General features: G+C 33.8%; 1 protein-coding gene across 1 annotated transcript; it reads right to left on the bottom strand.

Annotated features, from left to right (window-relative positions):
- Positions 1 to 518: 518 nt before the first annotated feature.
- LOC148165974 (serine/threonine-protein kinase pelle-like) lies at positions 519 to 4,330 on the bottom strand. The gene is made up of 3 exons (XM_088049542.1): positions 4,152 to 4,330; positions 3,506 to 4,107; positions 519 to 1,219 (listed from the first exon to the last, which is right to left on the bottom strand). The coding sequence occupies exons 1-3, from the start codon at positions 4,305 to 4,307 to the stop codon at positions 586 to 588; spliced, it is 1,392 nt and encodes a 463-aa protein (XP_087905668.1). The 5' UTR covers positions 4,308 to 4,330; the 3' UTR covers positions 519 to 585.
- Positions 4,331 to 16,894: the final 12,564 nt, after the last annotated feature.

The following is a 16,894-nucleotide window of genomic DNA, read 5'->3' as shown; positions in this document are numbered from 1 at the left end:
AAAAAAGCTTTGAAAATTTCCATTAGCAGCTTTGCTATTGCAATTTATAATACAACAAACACGCGTCATTTTTAATTTGTCCACGAAATGTCATAAGTTGACCATGTGATGCGCCGTAGCCAGCCGTAGCCAATATTAGAGAGGATGCGCAGACGCTACCGCGCAGAGCCCGGCAAGCTCGCGACGATTTCTGACTCGCGTATTCCGACGCGCGGCATACATGATTGACAGATTCTGAAGTTGAAAAAAAAGATGTTGAAAACTGTGACGTTTCATGGGAATCCCATATCAAATTTGACTTATTATATGAGCTACTAATGACGGTTTTGCCTTAGGTTATTACAGGATTTTGTTTTTAGTTACTTATCACGGACTTCTAGATTGACAATTTAGATTTTACTTCAGTTTTGAAAAATGAAAACGAGGCGGCGAAGAGTTATGACTAGAAGTTGTTAATTTCGGGTTTGAATTGGTTAAATTAGGGGGACAAGATACACAAAAATTCAAATAATATTTTATTTAAAATATAAAAATATAAACTCTGAATACAAAAACATCGAAAAATTTGATCACACAATCTGTTTTTTAATAAATTCGTTCCAACATTATTAACACATTGACCATATCCGGCCGGTTCTTCGCCAACGAATGCACACACCCCTTCCCTATATTAATAATTTTGTTAAAATACTCCTCACCTCCTGGAGCCCTCGGATCCTTCAACTCCAGAATTTGTCCTTCTCCATAATTTACAACATAATCTCTTAAAAACCGATCCTCCCTTTTCCGTGTCCTTGAAAAAGCACTCGCCCCCGTAGCCAATTCAAGCAGAACAACCCCAAAACTATAAGTATCAACTTTAGCGGAAAATTTTTTGTACCGCATGAATTCATCGGGAAGATACGGTCTAGTCCCGTGAACTGTCGTAATCTTCACGTAGTCCTGGGAAGGACCCTCTCGAGCTAACCCGAAATCGCCGATCCGAGGAGAGTCATTGGAGTCCAAAAGAATGTTGGCTGATTTGATATCACCGTGGACCAAAGGCTTTCCGCGAATTGTGTGGAGGAATTGGAGGCCACGGGCCGTTCCGGTGGCGATTTTGAGACGGGTGGGCCATGGCAGGACGGAGGAGGGGTTTCGGATGTGGAGGCGGGACTCCAGGGAGCCCCCTGACATGTATTGGTAGACGAGGCACGGCTGAGGGCCGCCGACGCTAAACCTGAAAAAATTGTTTCATTTAAAATGGTGGAAACACTTCGTGTAGGACTAATTGACTAATTCGCGGAACAAACAGGAAGAGAGTCCAAGACAAAATGATGGATTGAACATGGCGGAAACTCTAGAAATTGAGAGATTTATGTAGGAACAAATACTAAATCGCGAAAGTTAAGACAGATTTTGAATCGCAAGACAAAGTGGCTTATCGAAGGTAGCGGAAAACTTCAAAAATAACGCTTTTACAGTTTAACAAACGCTCTAGTGCGGTAATGGCTGTGACTTTTTAAATCGTTTGTAGCCACCTTACCGCAAACCCCCATAAACAAAATAACGCTCAAACGGTTGGGTCTCATCTAATAAATAATTTTTCCCAACTGGTCAGTCTTACAAACCAATTACTTACAGGCCTACATTTCGAGGTGATTTTGTTACTCAACTGACCCAAACTTACTCAAATTGATGATAAACGCAATTATATTAATTGGGGATATTAAAGAAACAAATACTTGTATTGGAACATTTGGAAATTTGTGGAGTTTATAAGTCTTGACTGTCTTATTAATAATACCAATTTAGAAAAATGTAAACCAAAAAGGAGTATATTTAGAAATTTTTATTTGGACAACTGAAAATGTCAATATTTTAAACACTGTAATTTCGTTATTTCTAGTGCGAGAGGAACGAAATTTATGCATGTCGTTTCTTTCGTTTGTTTTAGTAATATCACTAATTTACAAAAATTTAGATCAAAAAGTCTAATTTTTACAAATTTTCAAAAAAATGCCACCAATTTTTTTAATCCTATAATTTCTTTATTTTTTATGCGATTTTAACGGAATTTGTGTCGATTATCACTCTCGACTGCCTTATTAAGAGCGTCGATTTAGAAAAATTTAGACCAAAAAAGAGAATTTTTTGAAATTTTGATTTGTACAACAGTGAAAATGTCAATTTTTTTCAACACTGTAATTTCGTTACTTTTAGTGCGACAAGGACGAAATTTATGCATGTTGTTTCTTTTGTTTGTTTTAGTAATATCACTAATTTGCAAAAATTTAGATCAAAAAAGATGGCACCAATTTTTTTTAATCCTAAAATTTCTTAGTTTTTTATGTGATTTTAACGAAATTTGTGGAGATTATCACTCTCGGCTGTCCTATTAAGAGTGTCGAATTAGAAAAATTTAGACCGAAAAACAGAATTTTTAGAAATTTTGATTTCGAGGAGTCAAGAAAAATTTTTGTTTTCTGACCAAAAATTTTTAACGATCTGTAAGTTCTTCATTTTTAATGCTACTATAACCAAATTTGTGGACTTTATAGGTCTTGACTGTCTTATTAAGTGAACCAATTTAGAAAAATTTGGAGCAAAACGGAGAATATTTAGAAATTTTTATTTGGACAACTGTAAAAATGTCAATTTTCTTCAACACTGTAATTTCGTTACTTTTACTGCGACAAGGACGAAATTTATGCATATTGTTTCTTTTGTTTGTTTTAGTAATATCACTAATTTGCAAAAATTTAGATCAAAAAGTCGATATTTTAGAAATTTTTGTTGTAAGACCAAAAAAAATCCACCATTTTTTTTTTAAGATTTTGTAATTTCTTTATTTTTTATACGATTTTAACGACATTTGTGGAGATTATCACTTTCGACTGTCTTACTAAGAGTGTCGATTTAGAAAAATTTAGACCGAAAAAGAGAATTTGTAGAAATTTTTATTTCGAGCAGCTAAAAAAATTACAAAAAAAACTTGAGTGCGCTTTAATTTCGACATTTTTGGTGTCACAAGAACGAAATTTGTGGGAGTTTTATTTAAGGTTGAATTAATTATTAGAAGTTGCTAAATTTGGGTTAATTAATATATCTTCATTAGCCATTATTTCTAATAACGTATTAAGTTTTTTTTTATAAAAACGTTGTTTTTTTTTTGAAAATTTCTCTTACTAAGTGGGACTTAGGTTCAGATAATCTAATTTTTCTTAGAAGCATAAGGAACCAAGCGTAACAATATGCCCAAAAAATATTTTTGGATAAAAAATTACGACTATTACGCACGATTTGAAATAAATAGTCATCAATAACTCGCAATTCGCTTTTAAATTGCATATTTGAAAAGGGACTGAGAATATTTATTGCGGTTCATTTCAAGCCAGATATAAAACCCAACCACTCGAGGGCTATTATTATTATGGGGGTTTGCGGTTAGGTGGCTACAAACGGCTTAAAAAGTCAAAGCCATAACCGCACTAGAGCGTTGGATAAACTGTAAGTATCCACTCACCCATATAGTGGTAAAATGTTATCATGCCGATAAGCATTCAAACAGTGCAGCTCAGTGTTGGACTGCACAATCTGCTCGCAAGTCGACTTGGGAGTGTCTTCCTTCTTCTCAAGCCTCTTTATGGCCACCTGCGTGAACTTCCACGTCCCCCTGAAGACAATCCCGAATCCTCCTTTCCCCAGGATATTCGCGTTGTCCCAATTATTCGTAGATCTTTGCAACTCCTCATAAGGGATCTGTGGAATCAGCCCTGCAGACTCCATCATTATGGAAGTATCGGAAGCTCCCACAAGTCCCCGGAAAGCCGACCTCGTATTAACCAAATCCTTCTGGTCAGTGGTGACATTTTCATCACGAGTTTGGATAGTGTCATGTGGAGCCCCATTTAAAATTTTTACCGATTGAGGGGGTTGCGTAACATCCTTAATGTACTGATGAAACTTTCGATCAACGAATGGTTTTAGTACCTTCATGGCTTCAAACTGTTTTATTTTATAAAGGAGAATAAACAGCTCTAGGACTGTGTGTCCGAAAGTATTCCATTCGCTCAAAAGGGTGTCTATGGGGGTGCGCCTGGACTTGTTACATTCTAAAAGAATAGCCTAAGGGAAACAATTGTAGATGGAGAGTGTTTTGAGGGCTTTACCTGTAGTGTTGGGACTTCAAACTGCATGTATTTGGAACCCAATTCGTGAAAACAGTTCTCGGATTCCAAAATGGTGCAAATTGTGCGTCTTTCGTCGTAGGGCAGGTCGCTAATACGCATTTTTGGAACCTGGAAGAGAATAGTTATTTGTTTCATTACGCTAGAAAATGGTCTTATGGTAGTGTGACCACTAACGTCATTCCGTCATTTAGGTGAATTTCATTAGCTGGAAAATAGGTTGGTAGCACCCCATTTAAATCAAACGATTGCAGATTGATTTAAATTCAAATATGTTTCAGCAAATTTTTGTGGTATCTTTGCTTAATTTATCTACCTTTATTATTTTCGAAGGTCATTGGCCTCCAAATCGGCACACAAATTGACACAATTGATATTTATACAGCGATGCCAACTTGCAAAATAAAACCAACTATTCGAAATGTCACGTTTGACTGCCTAGACATTCAAAAGGTGATTTTCTTGCCGCAAATGAGTATCACAAATCGCATGAAAAATGACGGAGGCGCACAAAATATTTTATTATTTTCAGTTGTAAGAATTTTGTTAGTTTTGGTCAATTATAAAAACGGCTGCGCACGCAAATTTAAGTCTTATTTGATAAAAGGTGAATAATAAAAGATTTCTATACCTCATGTGGGTGTTTTGTTGACTAGTAAACATGTTTGTAAACAAATCGTCTATTTTTCTGAATTGAACTTTTAGGCAACCATTTTGCATTCTTGCCCAAAAAGATGCATTGATCTGAACGTGCACTGTTTGAACTGTATTTTGTTCAAATTCAGAGTAAAATTCCAGTGGTAAAAAGTGATATTTTCTCGATAGCTCTGAATGAAGTGATAAATTTTGGAGACATAACCTCGAAATTTATGTCAAAATAGAAATTCAAAATCGTAATTCTGAGTTAAAATTCTTAAAATTAAGGTAATTGTAAACTTTTGAGCATTTGATAAGCTTATAAACAAAGAATAAATGCAAACAAAAGTTTAAAAGCCACGCAATGACATTTATTGTTTCGATCGAGAAACAAAATCACACCCCAGATTTTATATAATATATCCAGGGTGGGGTAACGAAAACGCAACAGAGGCCTTTCGTTTTCGTTGGCCCACCTCGTAAAATATATATAACATACCTTTATGAAAATAAGGATCTTCTATTGTTAGTCTTGAGAAAGACTGTTTGAAACTCGAACTCGAAACTCAGGAACCAAAGAATACACAGAAAAAACAGAAAGACACACGTTGGCGAAGCTGAATTCTACTAGAGACTGATTATTTTCAAAAGTGGATGCAGTAAAGTGAATGCTCACCCCCACCATTTGCCCTTTTACTTTAACTTTAAACCGACATGATAAAAGACACTGAAAAGTTCCAGAAACTTGGCGCCTTGGTGAGTTTATATACCTGGGATAATCAGATTATGCCATCCATTTTCATCCACCTTCCAAGAAAAATTTTATACTCTCATTAGCCCTTGCCTGCAGGTTATGAGGGCCAAAGATCAAAAATGCCAAAAAAAACATAGAAACTCCCCGTCATCCTAGACGTGTTTTGAATGTAGTGTCTTGATTATTATAGGTCAATTAAATTCAGTATAGTAATAAACTAGACGTCCAAAATCAGATATGTAGTTTCAAAAGTTAACGATAATAAAAAATCCATTCCATTGTCGATAATGATTTACTCAAAAAAGAATTATGTTAAGAATTTCTCCCGCTGTATTCGTACGACTATTAATAATTGTAATTGTAGAATTTCTAATAACTGCTCTATCAGAATGATAAACGCTAGATATTTTGAGGAACTTCATTGTTTCGATTTGTAAGATGACCAGCTAGGTAAAAATATTTATTACTGTTCATTTCAAGGCAGATAAAACCCAACTACTTCAGGGTTATTATGTTTATGGGGGTTTGCGTTAAGGTGGCTGTAAACGATTTAAAAAGTCAAAGCCGTAACCGCACTAGACCATTTTTGGGTAAATTTTCTATTTCAAAAACTTCATCTGATTACTCTGACTCAAAACTCTTTTGGAAGTCGTCCTAACATTTTTCATAACCAGTAATGGGATAAAGTAGTGGAGCTATCACCCTCTAAAAGTCTTTTTTAAAGTAGGTATACTAAGAAAGCGAAATCCTTTTTTAATTGCTTTTGAATGATTTGAAGTTTAGGGATTTACAATATTTTCTTGAAATTGGAATTATATTGTTCGCTTCGGCATTTTTGAAAGCAAAAAGTCTTTTTTGGAATCGTGTCAAATCCACCGGTTGCAGGTAATGATTAGCTTGTTTGAGAGGGAATTTTCATGTACAATTCGTAGGATTGAAGACACAAGTGGATAAAGGTATCCTATTTAGAAAAAAGTTTTTGCATAATTATAATTTTTTGGCTTAAGGCTCTGTCCTACCCCGGCCGAAGTGCATAGGAAATAGCGGAAAACGCCATTACTTTTGACGGCCACAAATTAAGAGTTGGAGTTTTTATTTTTTTTGTACGTGGAGATAACATCGAAATGTACCCGGGAAACTCTTTGATTTTCAAATATTTCTTATAAATTTATTTAAAAAAAATAAAAACTGAAAAAACGCCATGTCGTTTTACGGGCGCAGTTTTAGGAATTTTTGCTTGAACTACGACTCGATAGATGAGGAATTTGATTCTACATCCGGGAAACTCCTTGATATTTTCCCCACATGAATAGTTTGTTTCGAAAAAAATAAAATGTAATGTAAAAATGATTCTCAATTTTCTAAAAGTCGGGAACCAACACTTCAATGTTCCCATGATTTACAGCCCCTCACAACAGGGGGTCTCTAATCCTAATCACGGTGCGACGACTACAGCTCGACCGACCGGCGATTGACCATTGGGACCCCGAATTTATACCTATTTCCTACCAAGAATTGCAGACTGCCGCATCTGAATATAAAAACATTTTAACCCTCATGCAAGATTTCTAAAAATAAATTTTAATACATTTTGTCGACATTTTAATAATTAGATTAACGATTGCAAGAAATTTTTAATCGTTAATCTAACTAAAAAGTCACTGTTCAAAACCTTTTTTTTTCTCAGTTGAGTGTGGAATTTTGAGTTTAGATTTAGTGCAATCAAACTCATCTTTATTGACAAAAAATTCGCTTTTGACTCTTGAAGCAAACCTCAATTAACAACTTGCATTACAACATTGCATTTAAACAGTCTATTGTATACAGGACAACGGATTAATTGCATTTCATACATTGATTGTTATGCATTTTATTGCAACTTTGACCATTTGGTCCTTTGCCGCAAGCAGGGTGGAATGTTTTCTCAAGTAGCCATAAGACCAAAAAGGTCAGCACCGAGTTGTCTCCCATACATGACCGTCAGGTTAAAATAAAAAAATTAGACGATTGAAAGCTTTTTAGCGCTCCCGTAACTATTTGATTTTTAGATACCAACATAGCTCTATATTGTTACTTCTGTGTTTTAGCAATTTTCCCAACTTTGTTACAATAATTACCCAAAACATGATTTTACATTTTCAATGATTTCTGTATACATATCTCAAATTGTGCTACTTTAGCAACTTTTTAAACTTTTCCAAAATGATGAAAACATTCATTGAGGTGGACATTTGTTTTCAGTTTTTGAAATATTTAGTTATGTCAAGATATATTATTTTTTAATTTTTCGTGATGCTTATAAAATGTATAGTTTTTTGACGTCCACGTATAAAAAGTAAAAACAAATTATTGTTAAAGACACGTTAATACAAGTAGCTGATGGCAAAAGTACAACTACACAAATTTTACTAGCTATTTGTGTATTAAGAGCGTAAAAATTACATTGCCGATTGAAAGAGACAAAAAGACTAAAGTTGCGTGGCAACCTCTCGAAAACGGCAATTTGAATTTGCGCTCGAAATACACACAATATTTTTTCTACAATCTTGGATCTTTTTTTATTAAAAACAACTTCTACATCTAATTTTTAGATTATAAACACCCAACCGCACACCACCTTCTATGTTGCCATGGATAAAAATACCTATGGCAAAAGCGATTTATCGAAAAAAAAATTGTGATCGAGTGTTTTTTCAATTTTATAAAAAAAATTGTAGCTCTAGAACATATGTATTCTTTACCTACCTGTAATATTTTGTGTTATTCGGAAGTATCCAAATATCCGTTGTAAAATTTGATAGAATTGATTTTATTAAATATCCGCGGATGCGTTGAAACACAAGAAATGACAAGATGAACTAATATCTAAATCTAATTTATTTAAATTTATTATCAATTAAAACACTGCGTGACAAAATTTTAGTAGCAAAAAAACTGTTATGTTCTATAGGTAACCCACCTTTTGAAAAAACATATGCCGTTAACAGCAAGTCACCACCAAATTTTATATTTAATTTTAAAAGTAAAATTTTATGACTTTGTAAGTTTTAAACATTTTTGTTTCCAAAATATTTAAATGTGTTTACATTATCAAATAGAATCAATTTCAAATTACTGTAATAAAATCGAATTTTGTAATGAAAAGTAAAAAAATCGTATTAAAGTTGGCGGCTAAATAAGTTATGATTTGCATATAATTTTTTGAAATTTTAGTATTTTATATGTGTTTTAAATATTGATAACCATTCCATAACATTAAAATCATAAGTAAAATAGAAAAACAATCTCTTTTCTATGTTTTTTTTTAACTACTTATGTTAAAAATTGACGTAACAAAAAGAACGTGAAGGTTATTAGGTAAGGACTAGGTGGCCCTCGGAATTCTGTAGATCTCTTTTTTCGTGAACCTCGCTTTTCCGTGGCGTTGGATTTTAATTTGAGATTGTTTATTTGACATATGTACTATGAAACAAAGATGGCCTCGGAAAAATTAGGTTTACAAAAAACCGAGTTCTAAAGAATTCCGATGGCCACCTAGTTAATTGCATTTTGTCATTTAACATTTAACAAAGAAAGTGTTAAGATAACTTCATATTTTGTGGTTTTCGTTTTTTGAAACTCTGATAGAAATAAGTACGCATGGCAAAATGTAGATTTTCCTGAAAATTTTAGAATCAAAAAAAGAATAAAAGGTTTTAAGGTTTTTAAACCAACGCGCTTCGCTATTAAAAATTTAACCGTACTACGCAGAAAATTCATAAATCAGACAGGCTTCGTCTTTCGTGGTTTCTGAGTCTATTGCAAATTCTATTACTCATACAATAAAAGAAGAAAAAATATAAGACACGTCCCTCATTTGGGCACCACGTCATAGCAAGAAAAAAATATACAACAGAATCTCGCAAATTTATATAAATTGGAGAGTTTCTATGAATACAGGCGATTTCTGAGTTGGTGTCCTCTAAGCCATAAAATGAGGCTGTTGTAAATCAGTAATAATCATCTCCTAATTACCCAATTTACGATTTTCTTTTGTGAATGTGATGCGGTACGACTCTCGATCTTTGTTCAAAACATCTGATGACAGGGGTGGAAAAGGAAAACAACAAACCATCGACAATAGAGCAGCAGTTACATAACTGGTCCAAAAAAGATTATAAAGAATAACATAGTTCGCTCTCTTACTAAATTTCTATTTAATCAAAGAAATAAAAAAAAATATAAATAAATAGAATATTGACGTAGCCCGTGATGTTAACGGAGATAGATGATTGAAGTTAGAAAATTTGTCTAATCTTTTACGGTCGCTTTTGCGTTTGAGAAGCTCTGGTACCTGTCATAGGTCCCAACCATGTTATGACTTAACAGAAATCGCCTGTAAATTCGTTAAATCGCAAATAAACATTGCATTTCAATATTCTCGATAATAAAAATTATTATACACTTTCGAGATTTTCGCTGTCATATTTAAAATGGACATACAGAAAAATGGTCGAGTCAAAAAATTTTAGAACATTTTGAGATGTGAGCAATAATTATAAATGGGTTACAGTAATTTATATTTTGGGATCCATTGTTTGGAAACGACCTGTTTGTTTAAGTTTATTCATTTATAAATTGGTATTGACCAGGGGCTGAGTTCACCTGATTTTGTCGCTGATTGTCTTGTGATTTTGTCTAACTTCCCCTGATTTCCGTGTGATTTCGTCTAACTTTCCCTGATTTTTTTTTGATGTCGCGTCTAACTCCTGATTTTCTATTGATTTCTTAATGATTTTCCCATATTGTCTGTCTGGTGATTTCTTATTGATAAGATGACTTGTCAAAAATGGCACACACTTAACTGCCTTTTATTTTCTCGCTAATTTCCCCTGATTTCCTTTTGATTTCGCCTAACTTCCCTGATTTCCTTGTGATTTCGTCTGACAATCCCTGGTTTCCTATTGAATGCCCCTGATGTTCTAATAATTTTCCATCGATTTCGTCTAACTGTCTTTGTTTTTTTGTATTTCGTCAAAGCTTCCCTGATTTCGTAATGAATTCCTCTGATTCATAGTGATTTCCTAAGACTAACACACTGATTTTTCAGGAAGATTAATCCTAGAAGTTAATATTTTTCAAAAATGGCATACAACAAACTTCCCTTGATTTCCTTGTGTTTTCGATTAACATTCTCGGATTTTCTTGTAATTTCGTCCAAATTCTCCTGATTTTCTTGGGATTTCGTCTAATTTTCCCTGACTTCCTAGTGATTTCCTCTGATTTTCTAATGATTGGCCCCCGATGTTCTAATATTTTCTCCTGATTTTTAGTGATTTCCTCTAACTGCCCCTGATTTTCGAGTGATTCTCGAGTATTGATAAGCAGACCCGCTGCTTGCAAAAAAGGTTATTTGCGGTTTTTTTTGAACTCATGCAATCACACAATAGATTCTCAATTTAAGAAGAAAAAATGCTGTTGATAATTTTTTATGGAATTCTCCAGTTACCTTTCAAAACATTCTTTTTTTACCGAAATAGGGACCTAAAAAACTCATATAGCTCACTCAAAGCGAATATTTGTATCCGAAACATGCGTGAAAAATCGTATTTTTTTGTAAATTGAGAGTACGGATCCGTAATTAATTAATGTCAGATTTTGTTTTCTTCACAGCTCGGACTGATTTTAATAAGTGCCGTTTCTCTCGAGGAAAACAATATTTTATGTATTTAAACATTGTTTAATTATAGACGTACTTTTTGGGGTATTTAAGGTTCTGTTTTTTTTTGTTAGATTAAAATAAAACGATTATCAGGATGTCCGGTCCCATTCTTCAGAGATTTCGCATTCTTCATTCCTTGTGAATTTATTGTTTTCTTCGAATTCATATTTATTTATCGGTTCATTTATACAACGAAAATTTATTGGATCAATTCTTGGTGATGTTGACAAATTATCAAAATTACAATTTATTCCCCAAACACCAAATTTGACAAAAAATGCTGACGCGCGTTTCGATAGCAATGCTATCATCATCAGAGCGATGATCAAAACAGTTTTATTTAACACAGTTTTAATCATCGCTCTGATGATGATAGCATTGCTATCGAAACGCGCGTCAGCATTTTTTGTCAAATTTGGTGTTTGGGGAATAAATTGTAATTTTGATAATTTGGTTCATTTATAGTGAACATTATTTTAACAAATCCTTATATACCTCCTCCTTATCTCTGCTTGAACAGTGACTTTAAGTCTTGATTGGAGTACTCACTACACAATAGTACCAAACTACCAAATAGCAGATTTTGTTATTGATGAAAAATATCGGTAAAATGAGCCACCCGACTATCCCTGTCTGATGGTCGGTTTTTTTCTGGTGAGAAAGGGTGTGAAGTGGATGTCGGTACTTATAAATACTCATAAATAACAAAACTCAAGTGCTGTGATGGTGTACTCCTTTTGTGTAATAAGTACGTTAATTAAATCATACACATTTGCATTTTTAGTCTCTCTAATATCTATTATGTACTGCTTTAGAACAATTAAATGTCGGCCGAGTCGTAAATGGTACTTACGTTTCGGGGTATTTATGATGAACGGTTCGTTTTTCTTTTTTTGTTAAACTACAATAAAACGACCATCAGGACTTCTTAATCCCTTGTTAATTTATTGTTTTAGTCAAATTCATATTTGTTTATCGCGACTATCGCTGTGTGATGGTCGTTTTTTTAATTGTGTGAAGGGGAATGGGGTGACGCCGATTTAGAACTAATAATTAAATTATGAAGAATATTTAATTTATATCATCAGAACAGAATAAGTTAGGATTTCGTTGTAGATATGATTTTTTTTGTAACTTCTCCTCGTACCAAAATCACACGCTTGCAATAAAATTTCCATCGGTAGCTTTTCGAGAAATATCCCAATATGCGAAAAATTAATGAAAAATCGTATTATTTCGAAACGCTATTGTTGTAGTAGGTTGGGAATGGATTAAAATTTAGAAAGTCGAAATTGATTACACGTTCGTTTCTTTGATTATGCTTTAAGTAATAAAGTCTTCGTCACCCGGAAGGGGCAGTTTGTTTAGATACCACTTCAGATCCCAAGAAGAGACGTAAAAAATACTGGTCATAACATTCGGGCAGTATTTGAAGCTCCGTTGTCAAGTTACAGTTGCAGCAGGTACCAAATAGTGATTTTATGGCTTAATTGCAGTACTCACTATACAAAAGCATTAAACGGGTAAATTAGCCGATTCTTAAATTTTCTTATCTTTTACATCTTTTGTGTAATGAGTTACCGCAATTACGCCTAACACACTTGCATTTTTTGTCTCTGTAATATCTACTGCCGCCGAACGATTAAAAATCGACCGAGTCGTAATAAAATTCGATACTCGTCGCGTTCATTTGATTTATCTGTTGTACTTTTGCATAAGTACCCCTAAAAAGAGCCTGTTAGATACTTGGTATTTATGCAAATTTTTTATGCAGAGTGTCAACAAATGTTTGTCCATCAAATGATGATCTGTGATTAAACAATTAATTCGCGCTTGTAAAGAGGAGTTCCGAAACATGCTTCCAGATTTTCAAGTGTAAGTTTCGCGCATACATACCGAAAACACACCTTGATGGTCAAAGAGATCCTGTATTAAAAATAAGCCGAACTCGATTAAAGAAATCAATCTCCGCGAATGTTTCCTTCGTTGCTCGGACCGATTTAAATAAGTGCCGAGACAAAAAAAACCGCTACCGTATATGTTGTGTATACAAAAAATCAGACCCTTTTCTGAAATGTTTATTGCATCTTTATAGTCTCTCTCGACTTAATGGTTATGGTTTTGTCCCCACGAACAGCATTTTGAAACATCTACCACGTCAGCAAAGCCGGACGAACGAAAACGATTTTTAAAAATTTATTTCTCGAAAACCAAACGGCCGAAAAGGACGAAAACCGGCCACTTTGTTAGTTTGGAAACTCGTCGATTTTTCTAGCGGGGCAAAAGGAGCGAGAATGGTACGGTTCGGGAGGAGATAATTTTGAAAGTACGTACACGGTCGAACTCGAACATCTCAACTTTTAGAGTGAGGGTTACCCTACACGTTTTAGTATAGAGTTAATGTCCTTTTGGTATGTATAGTGGGCAGATTTTACCATGGCGTACCTGACTTTTAGAGTCGAATATTATCTTATTGCGCTCATAATGTGGAGGGTGTAAACAGGCTATTGTGTCCGAAAATTAAAATTTACGACATCTCCAAGTAGGTAGAAAAATGTGGACCCGTGCCTCTTCCAGGTATTAGCGTGGAGGCTCAAGGTGATTGTTGATCCCTTCACCGTGTTTTTTTTAATGAGGTTGATAAGCTTTTAATTTTTGTTTATTAATTTAAATTTTAAAGAAGTTAAAAAAATCGACTGCTATCAAGTTTTTAAAATTTTACAATGAGAACGAAAAAATTTCATCATTTTAATGTGGAACGTGTATTTCACACAATTATAAAGAATTTTCGAATCCTAACACAAATACATGTAAGTAATTCAAAATGTAATATCAACATAATACTTCTGAATTTGTGAAATGAATTATAAACATTCGTTTCCTTCTCATTGTTTTCTCATACGCAAAATTAGTTTTCTATCGCAATCCAATTTTGCTGTTTAATTAATCCACAAATAGGTACTTTCCAGAATCTTTTGTAAGAACTCTGTTTACCTATTTGTTCTTAATTCTTTAATTCTTAGAAAAAGTGGGGACTTTAAGTGGAACATTAAAATGTTGTTAAACTAAAAGGTTTTTGTAAACAATCTATTTGGAGTGATAATATGTATAAAGACGATTTTGAAACGCCACCAAATAGAGGAAAGAGGATCGTCCTCTTGGCAGCAGGTAATAAAAATGGATTTATTCCTAATTCATTTATTTTAGCGACCAATAACATAAAGGACAGCAGCGCCGATTACCACGATGATATGAACAATCAAATTTTCGAGGATTGGTTCAAGAATCGGCTTCCTCCAGAATTAACACTGAACTCTGTAATTGTTCTGGATAACGCTTCGTACCACTCCAGACAATACCGAAAAATCCCAATTAAATCTTCAAAAAAGGATGCCTTATTGAAATTCGTCCAGGAAGAGAACATTCCCATTCCCGAAGGTCTAAAGCAGACAAAAAAGAATTTGGTTGCATTAATTACACAAAGTGACGTGGATAAGTCCAAATCATATGCAATTGACAACTTTGCTGAAAACTGTGGACACCAGGTTTTTGCGACTTTCACCATACCACTGTGTGCTAAATCCCATCGAGTTGGTGTGGAGCCAACTCAAACACAGAGTTAGGAAGGGTAATTTAACGCCAAATTTGACTAATTTTGTCGTCAATTTGATTCGCGGAGAGGCTCAAAAAATTGACGGTATTCTTTGGTCCAATTGTATTGACCACACAGTTCACGTGGAAAACAATTTCCTAAGTCGAAATGACTTTCCAGAACTCATCATAAACACTAATGATGACAGTGATGGTTCTGATGAGAAATGATTAATTTGTAGTTTTTTTATAACTTTATATAAATTTCATAATTTTTGTTTAATTTTTAATTAGATAGATAGGATTAGTATGTTCTTTATAATTTTTTATATAATTATGTAAATACACATGTTCCAATATTATTTTTTTTAATTTTTTTGTTCTTATCGTAAAAACTTGATGTCTCTCGGTTTTTTCAAATTAATAAACAAAAATTAAAAATTTAATAACGTTTTTAAAAGAAAACATATTGAAGGGAGCAATAATAATCATCTTGAGCTAATATCTGGAAGAGGCACGGGTCCACATTTTTCTACCTACTTGGAGATGTCGCAAATTTTAATTTTCGGACACAATAGCCTGTTTACACCTTCCACATTATGAGCGCAATAAGATAATATTCAACTCTAAAAGTCAGGTACGCCATGGTAAAATCTGCCCACTATAAATCTGCAGTTCAAGCGACTGTTTTCATAAAGTTTATGACCCCCTCAATACCAAATCCTTGGTAATCCCTCGGTAATGAGGGGATCATAAACTTTGTAGACACGGTCGCTTGACCTGCACATTTACCAAGAAACCCAGCGCCAGCGGTTGGAACAATAAGTTCATGTTGGGCCAGAGATGATTTCAGACCCCGAACTATACTATTGAGCATAACAGCTGTTTGACAAAATTGAAATTTTACCTAATAAGAAATTTAAGGAAATTAATTAAATAAAAAAATCCAAAATTATCGATTCTAATTAAAGGGATATCGAACAAATTTCAGTATAGGGCAAAATCAATGTATTTTAGATTACTCGAAAACTATTTGAGTAAATTGCTTTTTGTTTTTTGCATATGAATCTCTTCAACGTGCACTATGTTGAATGCTATACAGGGTGGCCCATCTAAGACTTTCGAGCTCAATATCTTTGTTATTTATGAACGGATTTTTCCAAAATTTAAAATATAATTTCTTGAATAGGTAAGGATGATGTGACATTACTAGCATCATCCTTGTCTCAAAAATGTTAATTTTACTTGTCTTATTTTAAATTTTAATTAGTTAAAAGTTATGTCATTTTATAAAACAGCAATAATTATACGCGTGTGCCAAAAATCAACCGTCTAGCAAGTCAAGTTGCCGAGAAAAAGACAAAAAAGGACCTCAACATTTCCAAAAGATACAAACTGATAGTCTATGAAACAATCGACTTCTACAGCGAGTTTAGATTTTGGACATCCCTGACTTGTTGATGAATCCGTGACGTTCATGACATTTGTGATATTCATTTGAGGTTATGTTTATTTTTGAGCATTATGATGAGGACTATTGATTTAAACTTGCACATTCACGATTTTTTATCTCGATCTTTTAGTAACTAATCACAATGCATTGATCCGAGCATCGTTTCTCGACATTTGTGATATTTCTCGTTTGAGGTTATGTTTACTTTTAAGCATGATGATGAATATCATTCATTTAAACTTGCGCAGAACGATTTATCCCGATCTTTTGAAATTGAAAACTAATCACAATGCATCAGACAGCGTTTTGGTGCAAAAATTTCATAGGCACAAGGAAATGTGAGCGAAAAACTTGCTAAAAGTTGGTCGTCACCAGAAAAATGATTGCAGAATGGTTCGCTATTAGGTGCAATTAGTATTCACGAATTCTTTAGCACTGTCACAGATTTATTGGAAATGCACTATTACCAATCGTGTAACACGAAAACTCTTAGAATTGGAAAATTTAACTTTTTTATTAAAAAAAGGGTGCAAATTCGAAAAAATAGTATAAAGGACTTGTTTTATAAGGGCATTGGTGCACTCGTTCTA

Source organism: Gnatocerus cornutus, unplaced genomic scaffold (assembly GCF_029298725.1).
Source record: "Gnatocerus cornutus isolate USDA-ARS CGAHR unplaced genomic scaffold, icGnaCorn1.1 ctg00000063.1, whole genome shotgun sequence".
Lineage (NCBI taxonomy): Eukaryota > Metazoa > Arthropoda > Insecta > Coleoptera > Tenebrionidae > Gnatocerus > Gnatocerus cornutus.
This window is presented reverse-complemented; position numbering and strand designations above follow the sequence as displayed.